We start from the raw sequence: 16341 nt of genomic DNA, 5'->3' as shown, positions 1-16341 counted from the left end.
TGGACTGACCCAGAATTGCAAACTGGGCAGCCTATATGATACACGGTGAGACTGGACCTGTGTGTTTAAGAGTGCTTAGGCTGCCCAGAGGCAGAGATGGCAGCCAGGTGCCCTAGCAGGTGACACACCCCAGGCGGAGGCACAGAGCAGCCCCATGCTGGTCTGCCAGTTCCAACTCAGGTGGCAGGCCTGGCTGGGGAATGCTGGGGCTGGTTAGAAAGACAGACTGTATCTACAGCTTAGCGCCATAGCTACACTGTCTGTGTTCTCAGAGAAAAAATGAAACGTCACTCATCTTGCTCTTTTGTAGCTCGCTCTCAAAAGTCTTCGGGCATCGGGCGTCTGATGGTGCATGTCATTGAAGCTACAGAACTGAAAGCCTGTAAACCAAATGGTAAATGCTTCTTTCATTCAACAGACGTGGTAACAACCCTGCTGTTTGCTTATGACTCTTCTATACACTGAATAATGGGGCACTTTTTAAAAGTCAGTATTTCCAGTGGCACTAAAATGGTTATTGGGCCAAAATTATTCTTCCTTTGTTTTCCCAGAGGGTATTGATGCCTGCTTCCTCGGCGCTTCTGAGTGGAGAAAGCAGGAAGCAGGCTGCACTGACACCTGCTTGTGGGGAGTGGCCCTGATCAAGCCCGCACAGTTGGTTCCTCCCCAGGTTTATGATGCTCTCAGCATTGGGAACAGAGACCATAGGCCTTGGTCTATAGAGAAACACCATATCCGCTTCTGCTCAAGGAAGGCCCCTCCATCACACGCCACATGTGTTGTTTGTCTTCATTTAGGAAAGAGCAATCCGTACTGTGAAATCAGCATGGGCTCCCAGAGCTACACCACCAGAACCCTCCAGGACACACTAAATCCCAAATGGAATTTTAACTGCCAGTTCTTCATTAAGGACCTCTATCAGGATGTGCTGTGTCTTACCATGTTCGACAGAGATCAGTTTTCACCAGATGGTAAAGTATAACTCAGGGAGGGGTATGAAGGTCCCCACACACACTAGGATCTGGGGTCTGGAATGCCTAAGGGCAATGATATAGCCCATGGCCCTCAAGAGCTCTCAGTGGCCACAGGTAGGGCCCCTTCTCTGGGCAAGGGGTGGGTGGCCTCAGGTATGTGTCAAGTCTCCCACCCTGTCACCCGTGCTTACATAATGGAAACGCTGTGCTCCTAGCACCTGCTGAACGGGTGAGACACTCCCTGACCAACGAGGCTTGGGGTCCCCACAGGCAGCTTCCTTCACACAGACCCCTTGTTCTGCACGTATCCATCCACTCAGTCTCCAACAACCATTAACCAAAAGGAGTTGCTTGTTTTGAATGTGAACATTTTATGAATCCCGCTTCAGCCACTCCTCCCGGGATAGTTTTTTTAACAGTTTTTTAAAGAAGACTTTTGACACTCGTGTCTGTTCACCAGATTTCCTGGGTCGCACTGAAGTTCCAGTGGCAAAAATTCGAACAGAACAGGAAAGCAAAGGCCCTACAACCCGCCGACTCCTGCTGCACGAGGTCCCCACTGGGGAGGTCTGGGTCCGCTTTGACCTGCAGCTTTTTGAACAGAAAACTCTCCTGTAGGGGCCTCAGGGCTCTGCCCATTGGGCTGGGGCCGGAGAAGACAACCGGTGCTGCCCCTGAGCTGGAGGAGCGTCATGCGGCTTCATCCATCATAAGGCCATGCGCGCTGGGGCCTCTGTTTTATTGCACACTAAATCGCTCGCAATCTATGCAAACACGATCTTTCCTAGAAATAAACCAAACCCCATAGCACAGTGCCTTGTATTAGTGTTAACATGTTCGGCTGTGTTTGGATGCCAAGGTTTCCATTTTCAGGGCTATACAAAGTATTATGTGGAAATGAGGCATCAGACCACCAGACGTTACCACTTGGTTGAATGTGTCCACTGTGGGTGGTTTGGGTGACGCTGTAACCATTCCACACCGTGTGGCCCCTGCTGGGTCACAGCCACTCAGGAGGAGAAGGACTGGAAAGAAACGCTGCAGCCTCAGCCTGGGAACAGCCTGCTATGGAAACAGTGTCCACTCATGCACTGACTGGAACAGAAACTTGAGCATTTTATTCCTGACTAGATGTTATCATTCTCTGCTGAGACAATATAGTTTGAAATATAAGGGAGAAAGCTTGATCTACTTTAAATACTGTGAACTCTTAATGATGCGGAAAATATTTTTCAACTTTAACTTTCTGAAGTATAAATTATTTATGTAAATCCCTTGTTTTGCGTTATGTCATAGGACATGCATCTTTAAGCTTTATCATTGCCAATATGTACAGAAAGAGAATAAAAATATAAGTTTATGAATGCAGCTTCCAAGCCTGACTGATTTACTGTCTTTGTGAAAGCCCTTTTTAAAAGGTTTCAGGGACCACTTGTAATGAAACGAAATTTCCTTTCTGCAACAGTGAGAAACACCCAGGACAGAATGTGCAGAGGGAGCGGGCAGGAGCCCCAGAGCCTCATCTTGGCTGCCACTGACTTGCTATGTGACTCTGGTCAACAGACCTACTGTTTCTAGGGTCTGGTTTCTTTGACAGCTGAGTCTCTGGGAGCTACACTGTCCCCTTTTAATCTCCTCTGCTTGCCTTGCTGAGTAGAAACCTCAGGGGGAGCTCAGCCGTGAAGGGAACACACAAGTATTAAGGATCATCAGCAGGCCCCTCAGCCTGTCCAGCGCCAAAGCACCTCTTCTCCTCCTGCTCCCCGTCCTGTTGGAGCCACATCCACAGCCATTTACTTGGCTTCTGGGTTCTGAAGCATAAAATCTGTCCTGAACATTGACAACAAACAAGGCCTTATACATTAAATCCCTGGGTTACTGACTACAGCTGGGAAAAGAACTGCCTTTTGGAAGGAGTCATGCGGGGCTGCAGGAGCCCTGCCTGATTTCTCGGGGAGCAGGTCTTCTCTGGCAGCTGGAAGAAAGAAAGGACTCAGATGTGTCTCCATCACAGCCCCTGTTTTCTGCCTAAACATAATCACGGACAAAGAAAAACCGGACAACATAATTCAGAATATTCCACTGAAAAAAATCCATCATTCCAGTATTGATCCTGGGCACTGATTGGCTAAAAGAAATATACCCCAGTGTCAAAGGAAGAGACACTCAGTACCTGAACCCAGACAACTGAGTATGTTGTTTACTTCAGGGAAAGCTGGGCTGGTCAGGCTCAGCCACACTGAGCAGAGCAAACTGCTGATCTTTACAGGGTTCTGGGAGTCGAGCCGTGTTGGATCAGAAGGCAGGTGTGGGTTGATATCCAGCCGATTTTCAAATCTTAAGGCTGCCACTGATGGGTCAGGCAGGTGTAAAAGCTGTGACCACAGCTATAGGATAATTCGATAGCTGGGACTATGGGACTTTATCACTGTGATGCACTGCAGCTGGTGCCATGCTCTTGTCAGATGTAGGACACAGGAGCCTGGAGGAGGTGAGTCAGACGCCTGTGACATTACAGAAGAACACTTAATGTCAGTACTTCACCCAGTCACCCCTGCTGACCAAGAAACACAGCTCTGCTCCTTAAGAAATCACGTTCTCGCCTAATAAAAAGGAGCCTGATTTTCTGAAAGGCAAGGAAGGGAGGATGCACCCTGAGATTACCAACACTTCCAGGGAAGGACTGGGCACACACTGGAGGAGTGCCCAGCAAGCCCCTCCTGTGCTCTTCGGGATCACGGTACCCTGCAGACAAGTGGGATAGCCGCACCCTCTGAAAGGGGACCCAGGTTCTGAGCAGCCTGACTGACATCACACAGTCCGAGTGGCTGCGAGGAGAGCATGTGCCCTGGGGAATGAGTGTGTGCCTTGGCACCTGAGGGACTAGACTAGGGCTAGAGAACACTGCCACCTTCAAACTGTGCAGCCAACCTTAAGCAAGTTACTGAACCTCTGAACTTCACCTAACAGGTACTACCTTGCTGGGAAAACTTTTAAATGCATACAAAGTACACAGTTCCTGATTCACAACCAGAGCTCAATAAACTAACTGTTATTAGTTGGATATTCCTTGCAATATTCCACTTCTGGAGAGAAAAAATGTTGGCAGCATTTTAACTGCTATACAGATACTGGAAACCATTTATTACAAATGGCCCAGGTGCGGTTCCCGGCAGCCTCACCTGTCTCCCAGCTGCAGGGCGGCCAGGTGCTGCCCCAGGACCTCTGCGGTCATCACTCTTCTGTCCACAGGCTGTGACCTGCACCTCTGCTGGCCTTCTCCTGCCGTCCAGGAGCAGGATCTGTGCTGTCCAGTTCCTAAAACCTGTGGGAGAAGAGAAGAGTTGGGTGAGGGGTGGGGAAGGACAGGAAGGAACTTCCCGGCCCATCCCAGCTGACATCTTCCAGGTAGCTTCGGGGGATAGGCTGAGCTCTCAGCTGTGCCCTGGGGCTGCGAACTCTGGGCAGGAAATCTGCACACAGAACTCTCCTGCCTGTCTATGCCTTTTATATATCTTATCTATCATTTTGCCCTAATTTTTTAAGTATAAATTTCATTTCAAGATTCCCCACCTATTGTGACTAAACTATGGAGAACAAAAATCTGGTCTAGTTTGGATGTAATAAGTACTAAATGGTAGGAAAATGGAAGGAGAGCAAAAACTCAGTAAAAAAGAGCTGAGGAAACCTTAGAGGGTAGACCCCCTCTGAGCAGGTGGTCTCTCACCTTATGAAGGGCACAATCTGTCCCCCAACAGTAGGGTCCAGGGCCCCACAACCTGCCCCTTTCCTGAGTGTCTTCAGCCAAGGCTGTCTTGTGGAAGGAAGCCCATCTCTGCAACAGAACTGAGCTCGAGGAGACCCCACCACTTCCTCTGCGAGAAACAGGCCCTCCTCTGCTGCCTCATTTTCACCCATCTTTGGCCACGGCCTGCTCTGCCCTTGGAGTCTCTCTGAGAGGGAGGGGCCTGCCAGTGCTCTCTGGCGGGTGTCACACAGCTGTACCATCCCCGCCCTGCACCACTCTCGCAATCTTTGCTCACCAGGCCCTTCTTCTCATGCCTTTTACTCTCCTGGCTGATCTTCGAGGAGTAAAACCACCTTTCAAAACCAGTTTGATTTACATCACTAGTCATTTCACCTTATAAGGTGGAAATTTCTCTTCTGCATAGACAAGCTTTTCAGGACTGTAAAGAATAGTAGAAGAAAATGATCTCAATTCAGTATAAATAGAATTGCACCATTCAATAATTGCCTGAAAATTTAGTGAACTCAGCACTCACTTTATGAAAACAGGAGACTGAGAAAACATCACTTGGTGGCTGTCAATCAGTCTGTGCCCCACCCACACCCCTGCCGGCTCCATCATTAGGCAGTGAGTCATGTGACCTTCTGCGACTGTAGCTGAGCCCCGAGACCCAGAGCCTCAGTCCCTAAAGTTGTAACTGGGACAGAGAAGCTCCAGGCAGCCTCAGAGGGCTCAAACCAGAAAGGCAGAACCAGGGCATCCATCTTCCAGGACATGCACAAGAAAGCAGAGAAAGAGAAACGAAGCAGGTTCACAAAAGCTGTGATAGATGCCACACATCCATCATCCATCAAGTCCCAGAGAGGCAAGGAGTGACCTTGTGGTAACAAGCAGCCTGGCTATCTTTCTGACTGCCGTGGTCTGTCTCCCCTCACAATTCATATGTTGAAACCCCACCCCCAAAGTGATGGTATTAGGAGGTGGGGCCTTTGGGAGGTGATTAGGTCAGGAGGGCAGAGCCCTCCTGAATGAGATTAATGACCTTGTGAAACAGGCCTAAGAGAGTTCCGTCACCCTTTCCACCAGTGAGAAGATTCAGTGTCTGAATCAGGAAGCCAGTCCTCACCAGACTCTGAATCTGCCAGCACCTTGATCTTGAACTTCCCTGCCTCCACCAAGAGCAATATATTTGTGTCATTTATAAGCCACCCAGTCTCAGCTCCTGTTCTCGCAGCCTGAACAGGTGGAGACACTGACTGTGGCTTCCATGAGAGATGGGTGCTTTCTAACATACCCAGGCCCCCTTCCCTTTTTTTTCAAGTTGAGAAGGACTCCACTTTTTGTGATCAAACTGTCTCTGACTAACAAAGCTGCTGCTGCTGCTGCTAAGTCGCTGCAATCGTGTCCGACTCTGTGTGACCCCATAGACGGCAGCCCACCAGGCTCCCCCGTCCCTGGGATTCTCCAGGCAAGAACACTGGAGTGGGTTTCCATTTCCTTCTCCAATGCAAGAAAGTGAAAAGTGAAAGTGAAGTCGCTCAGTCGTGTCCGACTCTTAGTGACCCCATGGACTGCAGCCCACCAGGTTCCTCCATCCATGGGATTTTCCAGGCAGGAGTACTGGAGTGGGTTGCCATTGCTTTCTCCGGACTAACAAAGCTACCTCACTCTTAAGTCCTTTTATTATTTTATTGAATAGCAGCTTGAGGCGCCCACAGGTGCCTCCTCTCGGAAGGTTTCCCAGGCTGTCTCCATCCCTGCCCAGGAAGCCAAGGCCTCTCTAGGGAAGTCACCTTTGCTTCCACTCCTCCGTTCATTCATTCATCCCACAAGTACTGACTCCTCATCCGCTATCTTCCAGCTAAGTGCTGGGAACACCAAGATCCATTAGCAACCCCTGCCCTCAGGGAGTTTGCTGCAGAGAGAAGAGGCAGGAAGGGGAGCAGAGGAACACCCAGGCGATAATCCCCCAAGTGCTGACTTGATCCAAATATTTCTGTGCTTTGTCATATTTATTTTCTTTAGAGAGAGGGGATTTTTTAGACAAAGCCAGAAAAGGCAGCACGGCCCAGAGAGCACCTTATGTGCTAGTTGGGCTGGACGTTACTGGAATGGTTATGGGAGTCTACTAAAGGGTTTTCAGTTGGGGAGGTTGATCACTTTGAAGAGATTCCTCTGGCTGTGAGGTGAAGAGTCCATCGGACTCAAAGGCAGAATATCAACCAAAGAAATATGAGCATCTATAAAGGCTGAGGAGCCAGAGAGGGGAGATGAGGAAATAAAGCAATATAAAGGCTTTGTCTTGCTAGGGGATGAGGAGTTATATAATTATTGATGTTTAAATAAAAATATTCATTAAAATCTGTAAAGAAACCATGAAACCAGAAATAGAACACAAAACTTTCAAATCACGAGAAAGCAGAAACAAAGTAGTGTTGTTCATTCCACAAAACTCAGGATGGGGGCTGAAAAGGAAACACCAAGAGAACAGGACAGACATGACAGGGCTTTTTTTTTTTTTTCTGTAGAAAGTTTGCAAAGGCCAATGCTCCTACTGCAACAACTTAAGAGAAAATCAAAAAAATTCACCCCCTCCAAGCCCCACAAAATTCCTATTTTAAAGTCACTGGACAGCAGTGGAACAGTTCTTCCAGAGAGGAGACAGGCCTTTCAGAGGGAGCTGTCACTCTCTGGCTACCTTCTTCCCTGGAAGCTTTGGTCAACATCAGGTAGCAGGGACTGATTCCTCCATGCTCCCAGCGTAACTCTGGCAGATTTCCCCTCCCAGGCCTGGTACTGTCCTGGAAAGTGTGTAGTTAACCTTGTTCTGAACAAACCCTCTCCCTGGGGATGGGGGAAAGTCAAACCAGGACACTGGAAATAGGTTCCCCGATCGGGGGTGGAGATCCTCCAGGCCCTGAGGATCTCCACAGCCTTCCTCAAAACTTATCTGAAAAGGAACAAAATAAAATGCTTGAACTATAGAAATAAAGCAATTGAAAATAAAAACTCAGTGGATGGATTTAACAGCAGATGGTTAGATACAACTGAAGAGATAAACAGTAAAAATCCCTGGAATTAAATTTGGAGCAACTTGGAAATAACACAAAAAAGGGTAAGAGACAGGGAGGTTACAGTAAGAAAATCTAAAACACGTTTAACTGGAATTCCAGAAAGAAAACAGAGACTAAGGCAGAGGTTACAATCAAAGAGAAAATGAATGAAAACCTCCCTGAATTGACAGAAGACGTCACTTTACAGAAACAAAAAAACCCATAAATGCCAAGTAGATTAAAAAAAAAAATCCACACCTAGGGACATCATAGAAAACTACTGAAAATCAAAGACAACAAGAAAATGTTAAAAGCATCCAGAGAAAAAGATAACTGTCTCCAAAAGAACAACAGTAGGATGGGCAATTTTAAGAGCAAAAGACAGGGATATATATTGAAAGAAAGTATCTGCCAACCTAACATTCTTAATCCTGTGAAGCAGCCTTTAAAAATGAAAGTAAAATCTTGAAAAGGCTACATGCTGTGTGACTCCAACTGTATGACATACCGTACAAGGCCAAACTCCGGACACAGCAAAAAGACCTTTACCTGCATTTGCTATGAGTTTTGCTTCCCACAGGCCTCGCAGAGGCTTTGGGCCTCTCCTTTGAAACCATGCTGTGGAGACTGAACGTGAACTGGAGCAGTCTGACATACTGCCTGGCCTTCTCCAGCTCTTTAAATTCTTTTAAGGTACATCGTTTTTCTACAGGAAGACCAAAATCTAAATCAACACCCTTAAGGTCAGTTCCAGTCACCCTTGGGGTAGGAGATCACTTGAGAATTGAAGTCTCTAAAGATGAAGCCCCATGATCACAAAGTACCTGTCGTGTACTGAAAAATGGCTCTCTGCTCTTCATCTATCTCTTGCTGTCTTCTAAGCAGAGGATCACAGAATGGTGGGACTGCAACCTGCGAGAAAATGTCTCTCTGAGGACCCAAGTACAATTTGTTTTAAATCTGTCCGAAGCATTTGAGTGTGGCCTTACCATACGCCAAAGCAGTCGAGAACAAGGACCCAGGGGTAATGTCATGCAGAGCAAGGGAAGTATAAATGTCACCCACCTCACCCAAGAATATTTCACTGAGCCTTAAGTGGCTGAATGGAGCATGGGCCACCCAAAGAGAAGACATACACTCCCGTTAAGAGTTCTACAGTATCAATGCATCAGTGCATCTGCTGATGTAACTGCAGGGTTGGCTGCCTCCCAGCGGGGTCCTGTATTCAGGAATATCTCAGTCTAGAACAGACAAGTCAAGGATGACAACTACCTCATCGTGAGAGGCATCAGCTTGGCTGCTTTAGGAGCACTAAAAGAAGGAAAGAAAGTGAAGTCATTCAGTTGTGTCCAACTCTTTGCGACTCTATGGACTGTAGCCTATGAGGCTCTTCTGTCCATGGGATTTTCCAGGCAAGAGTACAGGAGTGGGTTGCCATTTCCTTCTCCAGGGTATCTTCTCAACCCAGGGATCGAACCCAGGTCTCCCACATTGCAGGCAGACGTTTTACTGTCTGAGCTACCAAGGAAGCCCTGGGAGCACAAGGCAGAGCTCTAAGCCAGCTTGGGAGGAAGGGCACTCCTTGAGGGCTGACCCCTGGTCTCTAAGGGCCTGTGAGAACCACAGGGCAGGAGAACAATACATGCTGAGGTCAAGGGCCAGCTACAGAGGCTGTGGAGGAAGGTGGTTTTCTCCCTCCCTCCGCATGCTGAGTTTAGGCTTTGGACAGAAGAACTATTCCTCTTTCTTACTTCCCCACACACTTGATCTGGACCCAGTGCTCTTTGCAAGGACAAAAGCCACTGAACGAGGGGACAGCATATGACTCCCCAGCAGAATACTCCGTGAGCCCCAGAGCCAGAAAGACCTTCCTGTCTTCACAACCATGACCTGCCTTAGCATTCGGGGAGAAGCAGAAATAAACCACTTTCCTCTTCAGAGCTCAGGTGGCCACTTCTGCTATGCAAGAGCAAAACATGTGAAACCTACATCTCAAACCGTTAATACCTGTATTGTCAGCGTAAAACGTGAAGATGCATTACAAGCTCAGCTGCTGGCTCCTGGACAGCCTTTCCTGCCTCCCTCCTTCCACCTCTTCTATGAAGAAGCTCTCCCTTCGCTGGTTCTGTGACACTCCTGTCACACTCACTGTCCACTTACCTTCCCCGGCCTCCTGGGCTTCCAGTTTGCTGAATGTGAGTGGATAAAGGAATGAATGAACGGATGAATTATCACACACACGCATGTGCCTTTTTCACAATGTTCATTCCCAAGTGGTCAAAATTACTTTGGGTTCTTAATCTAAAACTCAGGGGAGATGCTTTTGTGGATTTTTTTTAAGTGAATGCAGAATAACTGTAAGACTTCTAAAACAACCAGATTTTCCCCAACCCCAGAGCTTCTAAGAATAAATAGATAATAATAGGTAATGTACTTACCTTTCCATAATTTAGGTCCTTGTTTGTCATATAAAAAGGATCGTATACTTCAGGATCATAAAAGTCTCCAAATATAATTTCCTTTAAACAAAAAAGTACACTTAGGAGCAAAGCACTACATACAAGTGTGTTTTTGCAAGATTCAAAAAAGCGAAATATTTATTTCATTTTTTTATATAAAATCATAGATTCAAAGGGTTCAGAGAAACCTTAGAAGTAATCTGGATGCACTGAGAGTCCACCACCTTCTGGAAGACGTAATCATCCAACTTTAGTCTCAAGTCACCCACTAGCCTTATTTGAGGAACTTCTGCTTCCTTAGGGCTTCCCTGGTAGCTCAGCTGGTAAAGAATCCACCTGCAATGCAAGAGATCCCAGCTCGATTTCAGGAAGATCCCCTGGAGAAGGGATAGGCTACCCATTCCAGTACTCTTGGGCTTCCCTGGTGGTTTAGATGGTAAAGAATCCGCCTGCAATACGGGAGACCCTGGGTTTGATCTCTGGGTTGGAAAGATCCCCTGGAGAAGGCATGGCAACCCACTCCAGTATTCATGCCTGGGGAATCCCCACGGACAGAAGGGCCTGGTGGGCTACAGTCCATGGGGTTGCAAAGAGTCAGACACAGCTGAGCAACCAAGCACAGCACAGCTCTACTCCATTAGGCAGATACTCTCTTGGTCATTCTAACCACTAGGAAGCTTGTCCTTAGAACAGAGCTGAAGTCTGCCTTGTCACTGCCAGTTCTCCCCATGAAGCAACACCAAATACATCTACTCTTCATCCACATGTCAGCCTTTTACAATACATACTTAAAGCTTTCATTTCCCCTCATGTCACCTCTTCCCTAGGCTAAACATGCTATATATTTTTTTCCACTTTTCCTCCTGTGAAGTGTTGTCAAGCCTCCACCCTTTCCTAAAGGTTCTGTAACTGGTGACTGTCCGTGGGTGGACAGGCTGGACCCAACGTTTCCCATTCAGAGCACTGTCTCTCAATACTGCCTAAAAGCTTGGATGATTTCTTGGAAGCCAGCTCACATGGCTGACTCACATTGAATTAACTGTCATTTTAAATCACTTGACTTCAACACATGGTTTTTCTAAGGCATGGCTTTCCCAGCGTATGCTTGTGCAATCACATTTTTGCACATACTTGTAAGACTTTGCACTTTGTTTCAAAGTGACCTGGATTTACCCTTGAGCTCTGCCTCTTAGGGTGCTTAGGAAGATGTATTTAATGTACACATACAGAAATTTTGCTCATTAAATATACTTATATCTCTAATATTCCAGTCACATTACTCTAGATCTCTGCTGAATATGTGGAAATTTAGGTGGGCCTCAATTTTAAAAGAGGGTCCTGATCTCAAAGTTAAAAAGAGAAAAATCTTCCATAGAAGAAGCCAAAATTTGTTCTTATTTAATAAAACTGAAGAACAGAGTATAGAAACTGGTGGTCCCTTCACCTAATGGTTGCTAACTCAATAGCTGTGGAGAAGTCCCCTTCTCCTTCACCCACAACGTACTAAAGAGACTGGAAAGCCACACACACCTGCCCAGCTCTGCTTTTAGCTAGGACTTCTGATGTGACCTGGTTTATGGACAATGACCCCTAAGGGGAAATCTGCTAGGAGCTTCTGAGGGCTTTTTGCTTCCTGATCAAAGGAGGAGATGTAAGAAAAGGGCCCCCAGACGTCATTTCTCACCCTTTCTTCCTGCCTAATACCCAGAGCTGTAAGAAACCAAATGTGCTTACAAATGATGGGCATAGACTGAAAATACTCAGGATATCAAACAGGAAAAAAACAAAACAAAACTGGGTTACTAATGACATTGTTAGACCTCCAGAACCCACCATGAGACCACCAACCCCTCTGTTTCTTATTGAGTAACCAATAAATGTTCTTATGGTTTAAGCCCCTGTTACATTATTAACAATCACCGAAAAGCATGCCTGATAAATCTAGTTCCAAATAAACACTTCTGTTCCCTCTACCTTAAATTTTGGATTTAAAAATGCAGTAGGCTGTTTTACAGTTCCATGAATTCATCTTAGATACAAAAACAAATTTGAGAATCTGCATAATCAATGAAAATAACAGCCCAAATTTTCAAATAATATTTCATTTAAAAAAACTCTCAGTACCATTTTATTTGTGTGCTTTAAAAAATATTCAAAATTCTCCTGTTTTGTTTTCTCCAACGCTTTATATGAAATTACTTTTTCCATAATTCTCTGCTGAAGTGGATTTGCAATATTTTCAGTCCATTTTTTATGCAACAGCTCTTTTCTTCTTTCCTTAAAAGCATCCAGATACTGAAAATATGCATCCAATCTCTAATGAAATGATACAAACAAGGAAAGAAAACAAGTTACTAAGATGTTTTACATTTATTTTAATCTGAATAAGTTGGGGGGACACTTGTTCCCACTCCTAAGCTCTCAGCACATTCAGGCTGCAAAGTCACAGAATAAGATAATCGAAGAACAGAATAAAGTTCAGAAAGAGAAGCTGCGAGTACAGAGCACGCAGAACCCACGGACAGTACTACACCACAATAGAGCCTCCAGACCAAACCACACCCAAACCCTTCCCAACTCGGGAAACTGCTTCTTTTCAGGATTCAAAGCGTTCCCTGGTCACCATTCCTCATCGCCAGCCTTGATCATCAGTAAAGTCTATGATAAAATTGGTAGAGGACTAAGAGCACCAGAGTTGATTCAACAACTCTCTTTCTCTCTGAGGGTAAACCTACCTTCGTCTTTTGAGGCTCATATGAGAATATATATGTGAACCTCCTTTATAAACTATGTCACAGTACAAATGTTCAAGTATTATATACCAAATTCCAATCCCTCTGAGATGAAAACCTCCTTAAATTTATTAATTCCATAGTGACGATCAGTACTGATTGGTCATTACCTTTAAATACTAATTCATTTCTTGTGGCTTTATAGCTCTCCACTGTGATGTGGGAACATAAGAGAGAGAGGTAAGTTCTAGGAAAAATTTCTATTCAGTACCAGGGGAATAGTTAGAACAATCTCTCAGATCGCTTAAGGATAAATCTGGGAAACCTGACCTCTTAGTGATCCTGCAAGGAGAGAGCACCAGCTCAGATCTATGTAGTATCAATGGGTGATTCAAGGGAGGCTCATTCTCCCAGAAAAAATTACTCTCTCTGACATGGTAACATCCTCTTTGCCACACTGCTCTATATCACTCTTGTTTATCTAGGACGCACTTAGAATCCACTCTGTAGCCAACTCTTACCTTTGCAATACAATTTTCTCTAAATAATATTGCATATACAGCTTCATCAATGTCTTCTCTGGCTAATGCCTAAAATTATAGAATTAAATATTAAGAAGTGGATCCTGAATAAACAAGCTTGTGGCAAAACTCAATGCATTTTTATCAATAATTTGAGTGTGAATCTAACATCTGTACTTCAAAACATATTTCTTAATTTTTTATTATGGAAATTTTCAAACACAATTCTCCATGAACCCATCACCCAGGTCCAACAATGATCAATTCAGTCAATCTTATTTCATCTAAATCCCTACTCACTCCCCTGACCCCTACTAGAATTATTTTGAAACAAATCTCTTACATCACACCATGATTTTTAAAGTACCAAGAAAGTGTATTAAAAAGCAGAGATACCACTTTGCTGACAAAGGTTCATATAGTCAAAGCTATGGTTTTTCCAGTAGTCATGTATGGATGACTACAGAAGGCTGAGTGCCAAAGAATTGATGCTTTTGAATTGTGGTACTGGAGAAGACTCTTGAGATTCCTTTGGACTGCAAGGAGATCAAACCAGTCAATCCTAAAGGAAATCAACCCAGAATATTCATTGGAAGGATTGATGCTGAAGCTGAAGCTCCAATACTGTGGCCACCTGATGCAAAGAGCTGACTCATTGGAAAAGACCTTGATGCTGGGAAAAATTGAGGGCAGGAGAAGAGGGCAACAGAAGTTGAAATAGTTGGATGGCATCACCAACTCAAAGGACATGAGTCTGGGCAAACTCCAGGAGACAGTGAAGGACAGGGAAGCCTCGTGTGCTGCAGTCCATGGGGTCACAAAGAGTAAGACACAACTTAGTGATTGAACAACAACTGTAAAATGAAGCCTCTTCACAGGCAGTCTGTGCGTATGTTTTAAAAGCCCTTGAAGTTCCCTGACTTCTGCTAGGTCTCTTTATAAGTTAAAACCTCCTTATAAGTCAAAACTGCAGAAGTTTGACTTAGTTTGACTGGACCAGAGCCAGTTAGTTGGGAACTCCTGGCTAAGAACCAAGATGGTTTTACATTTAGGGACAAGCTGTTTCCATTATGAGTTTGGGTAAAGCTGATCCACTTAAATCCTTACTCTAGGGCTTTTCATTTGGATCACTACGAACTGATCTTCCAACCTTTACTCTTACAGAAGTAAGTAGGAACAAATGGAAAAGCAATAAAAATTAAGTATCTGTAAGAGAAGTGCTATTACCTAAAAGAATTATCTACTGTAAAGTGATATAGATTCTTAAAACTATGTTATTCAATCTCTGGCGTTTCTTTAAGTTCTGTCACAGCGAGTGCTTCAAAATGAACTAAACCACACACTCAAATACCAACTCTGTGAATAACAGAAATCTTGAAAGGGACAGTTGTATTTTTACTTGTATATATAACAGCTTTTCATGAAATCTAAAATGATATTCAGACAGCTACTAGGGTCTTCTCCAAAATAAAACTCTCCTGATAATATGAACAGACTCTTGCTTTAAAATAAAGCCTTCTTAAACTTGTTTTAAGATGATAATTGAAAAATCATGTAAAACAATTAAATGTTTTCCCCTAATACAACAATACAAATTTAGAATAATCACTTATCTGAAGAAGTAGAAATATACACTAACAATCATCTTGGGAAATCAATTTTTTAGCCGTCATATTAACACTATTAGCAAATGTTATACATACTATTGGTTATATGCAGATTTTCAAACCAACTTTTTTTTTTTTTTAAGGAAATGGTTTCTGTTTTAACAGCTCCCTCTTGGTGATTTTGTCAGAAAATATAAGGAGGATGTTAATGATTTCTAGCAGCACTTTTGAAATCTGTATTTTTCTGTGCATGTACATGCACACATGCACGCACACACACAATCTCACCAGTCTTACTGCCACCACAGTAAAAGGGGTAAAACAGAGGAAATATCCAAGAACTTCTCTATAAAATGATGAAACTTTATGAGAAAATCATTGCTTTACCAGATCCTGAAGTATCATGAAGTAACTACAAGCCCAGGCCAGGCCTCCCTGCTCTCCTGCAGGGCAGCTCTGGGACCCCTGTGTTTACCCCCTGCTGCCCTGCCGCAGCCCTCAACCTGCCTGACCACAGGGAACAGGACAACCACCCTGGGTCAAATGTGACCCCCACTCCCTGCCCTTCCCATTGGATGAATTTCTTAAGCACCAAGTCTATGCCAGGTGCTGTTCTAGTTCTGGGGAAAACAACTGTGATTAAGACACAGATCTTAATTTCAAGGGACTTATGTCCCATCACCAAAAGACGGCCTCTAAATACCATATAATTTTACCTCCGTCAACGTGACTGACACAGATTCTGGCCACTTTTCTGGTTGTTCAGGCCCAGAATGCTTACCACAGTTGGACATTTTTGTGGCAGCCATATATAATATAATCCCTGAGGGGAGAAAGAGTAAATTGAGGAGATAGGCAAGTCCAGTTGAAAAAGTGTAGGTCTTTGAGTTCAGAGAGCGGTTAAACACTTCATAGCCTCGGTTAAGTAAAACAAAGAAATCTTCCAGCGCCCCTAAACCTGTTTCCGCAAAGTGGATGACTAGTTAGGCTCCCTGACCTGCGGCCTTACGGACCCAGCAGCAACACCTCAGGGTCCGCCTGGGCCACACTGCGGAGGGGCTGAGGGAGTGGTCGCGGGTGTGGCCGCTCCCTGCCCCCGACCAAGAGCGCAGGGCTATCGGGAAACTGCACAGGGTACTGACCGTTCTGGGAGGGGGAAAGGGAGCGCCTTCTAAAAAGCTAAAGCGCTCTGTTTAGACCCCAACACCTCTTCCCTCAATCCGCCTACGCCTCTTATCCACTCGGAA

The 16341-nt window shown here is 45.0% G+C and overlaps 2 protein-coding genes across 4 annotated transcripts in view; one reads left to right on the top strand and one right to left on the bottom strand.

Moving 5' to 3' along the window:
- ITSN2 (intersectin 2) overlaps nt 1-2342 on the top strand; it is a 132695-nt gene extending 130353 nt beyond the window's left edge. For all 3 annotated transcript variants that reach the window (XM_055400169.2, XM_055400166.2, XM_055400168.2), the window contains exons 37-39: nt 311-394; nt 798-971; nt 1435-2342. In XM_055400169.2, coding sequence (XP_055256144.2) covers nt 311-394; nt 798-971; nt 1435-1592 — 416 coding nt within the window. In that variant the 3' untranslated portion in view covers nt 1593-2342. The remainder of the gene's footprint in view (nt 1-310; nt 395-797; nt 972-1434) is intronic.
- Nucleotides 2343-4152: 1810 nt separating this feature from the next.
- FAM228A (family with sequence similarity 228 member A) lies at nt 4153-16235 on the bottom strand. The gene is given in 9 exon segments (XM_088841222.1): nt 4153-4299; nt 5018-5109; nt 5112-5161; nt 8325-8481; nt 8600-8687; nt 10214-10294; nt 12359-12550; nt 13488-13556; nt 15811-16235. Coding segments are annotated over 9 exon segments (969 nt in total). The 5' UTR covers nt 15904-16235.
- Nucleotides 16236-16341: the final 106 nt, after the last annotated feature.

Source organism: Moschus berezovskii, chromosome 11 (assembly GCF_049115385.1).
Source record: "Moschus berezovskii isolate FMDL1 chromosome 11, NW_MosBer_1.0, whole genome shotgun sequence".
Taxonomy (NCBI): domain Eukaryota; kingdom Metazoa; phylum Chordata; class Mammalia; order Artiodactyla; family Moschidae; genus Moschus; species Moschus berezovskii.
Note: the sequence above shows the minus strand (reverse complement) of the source record. Positions and strands in the feature narration are given on the sequence as shown.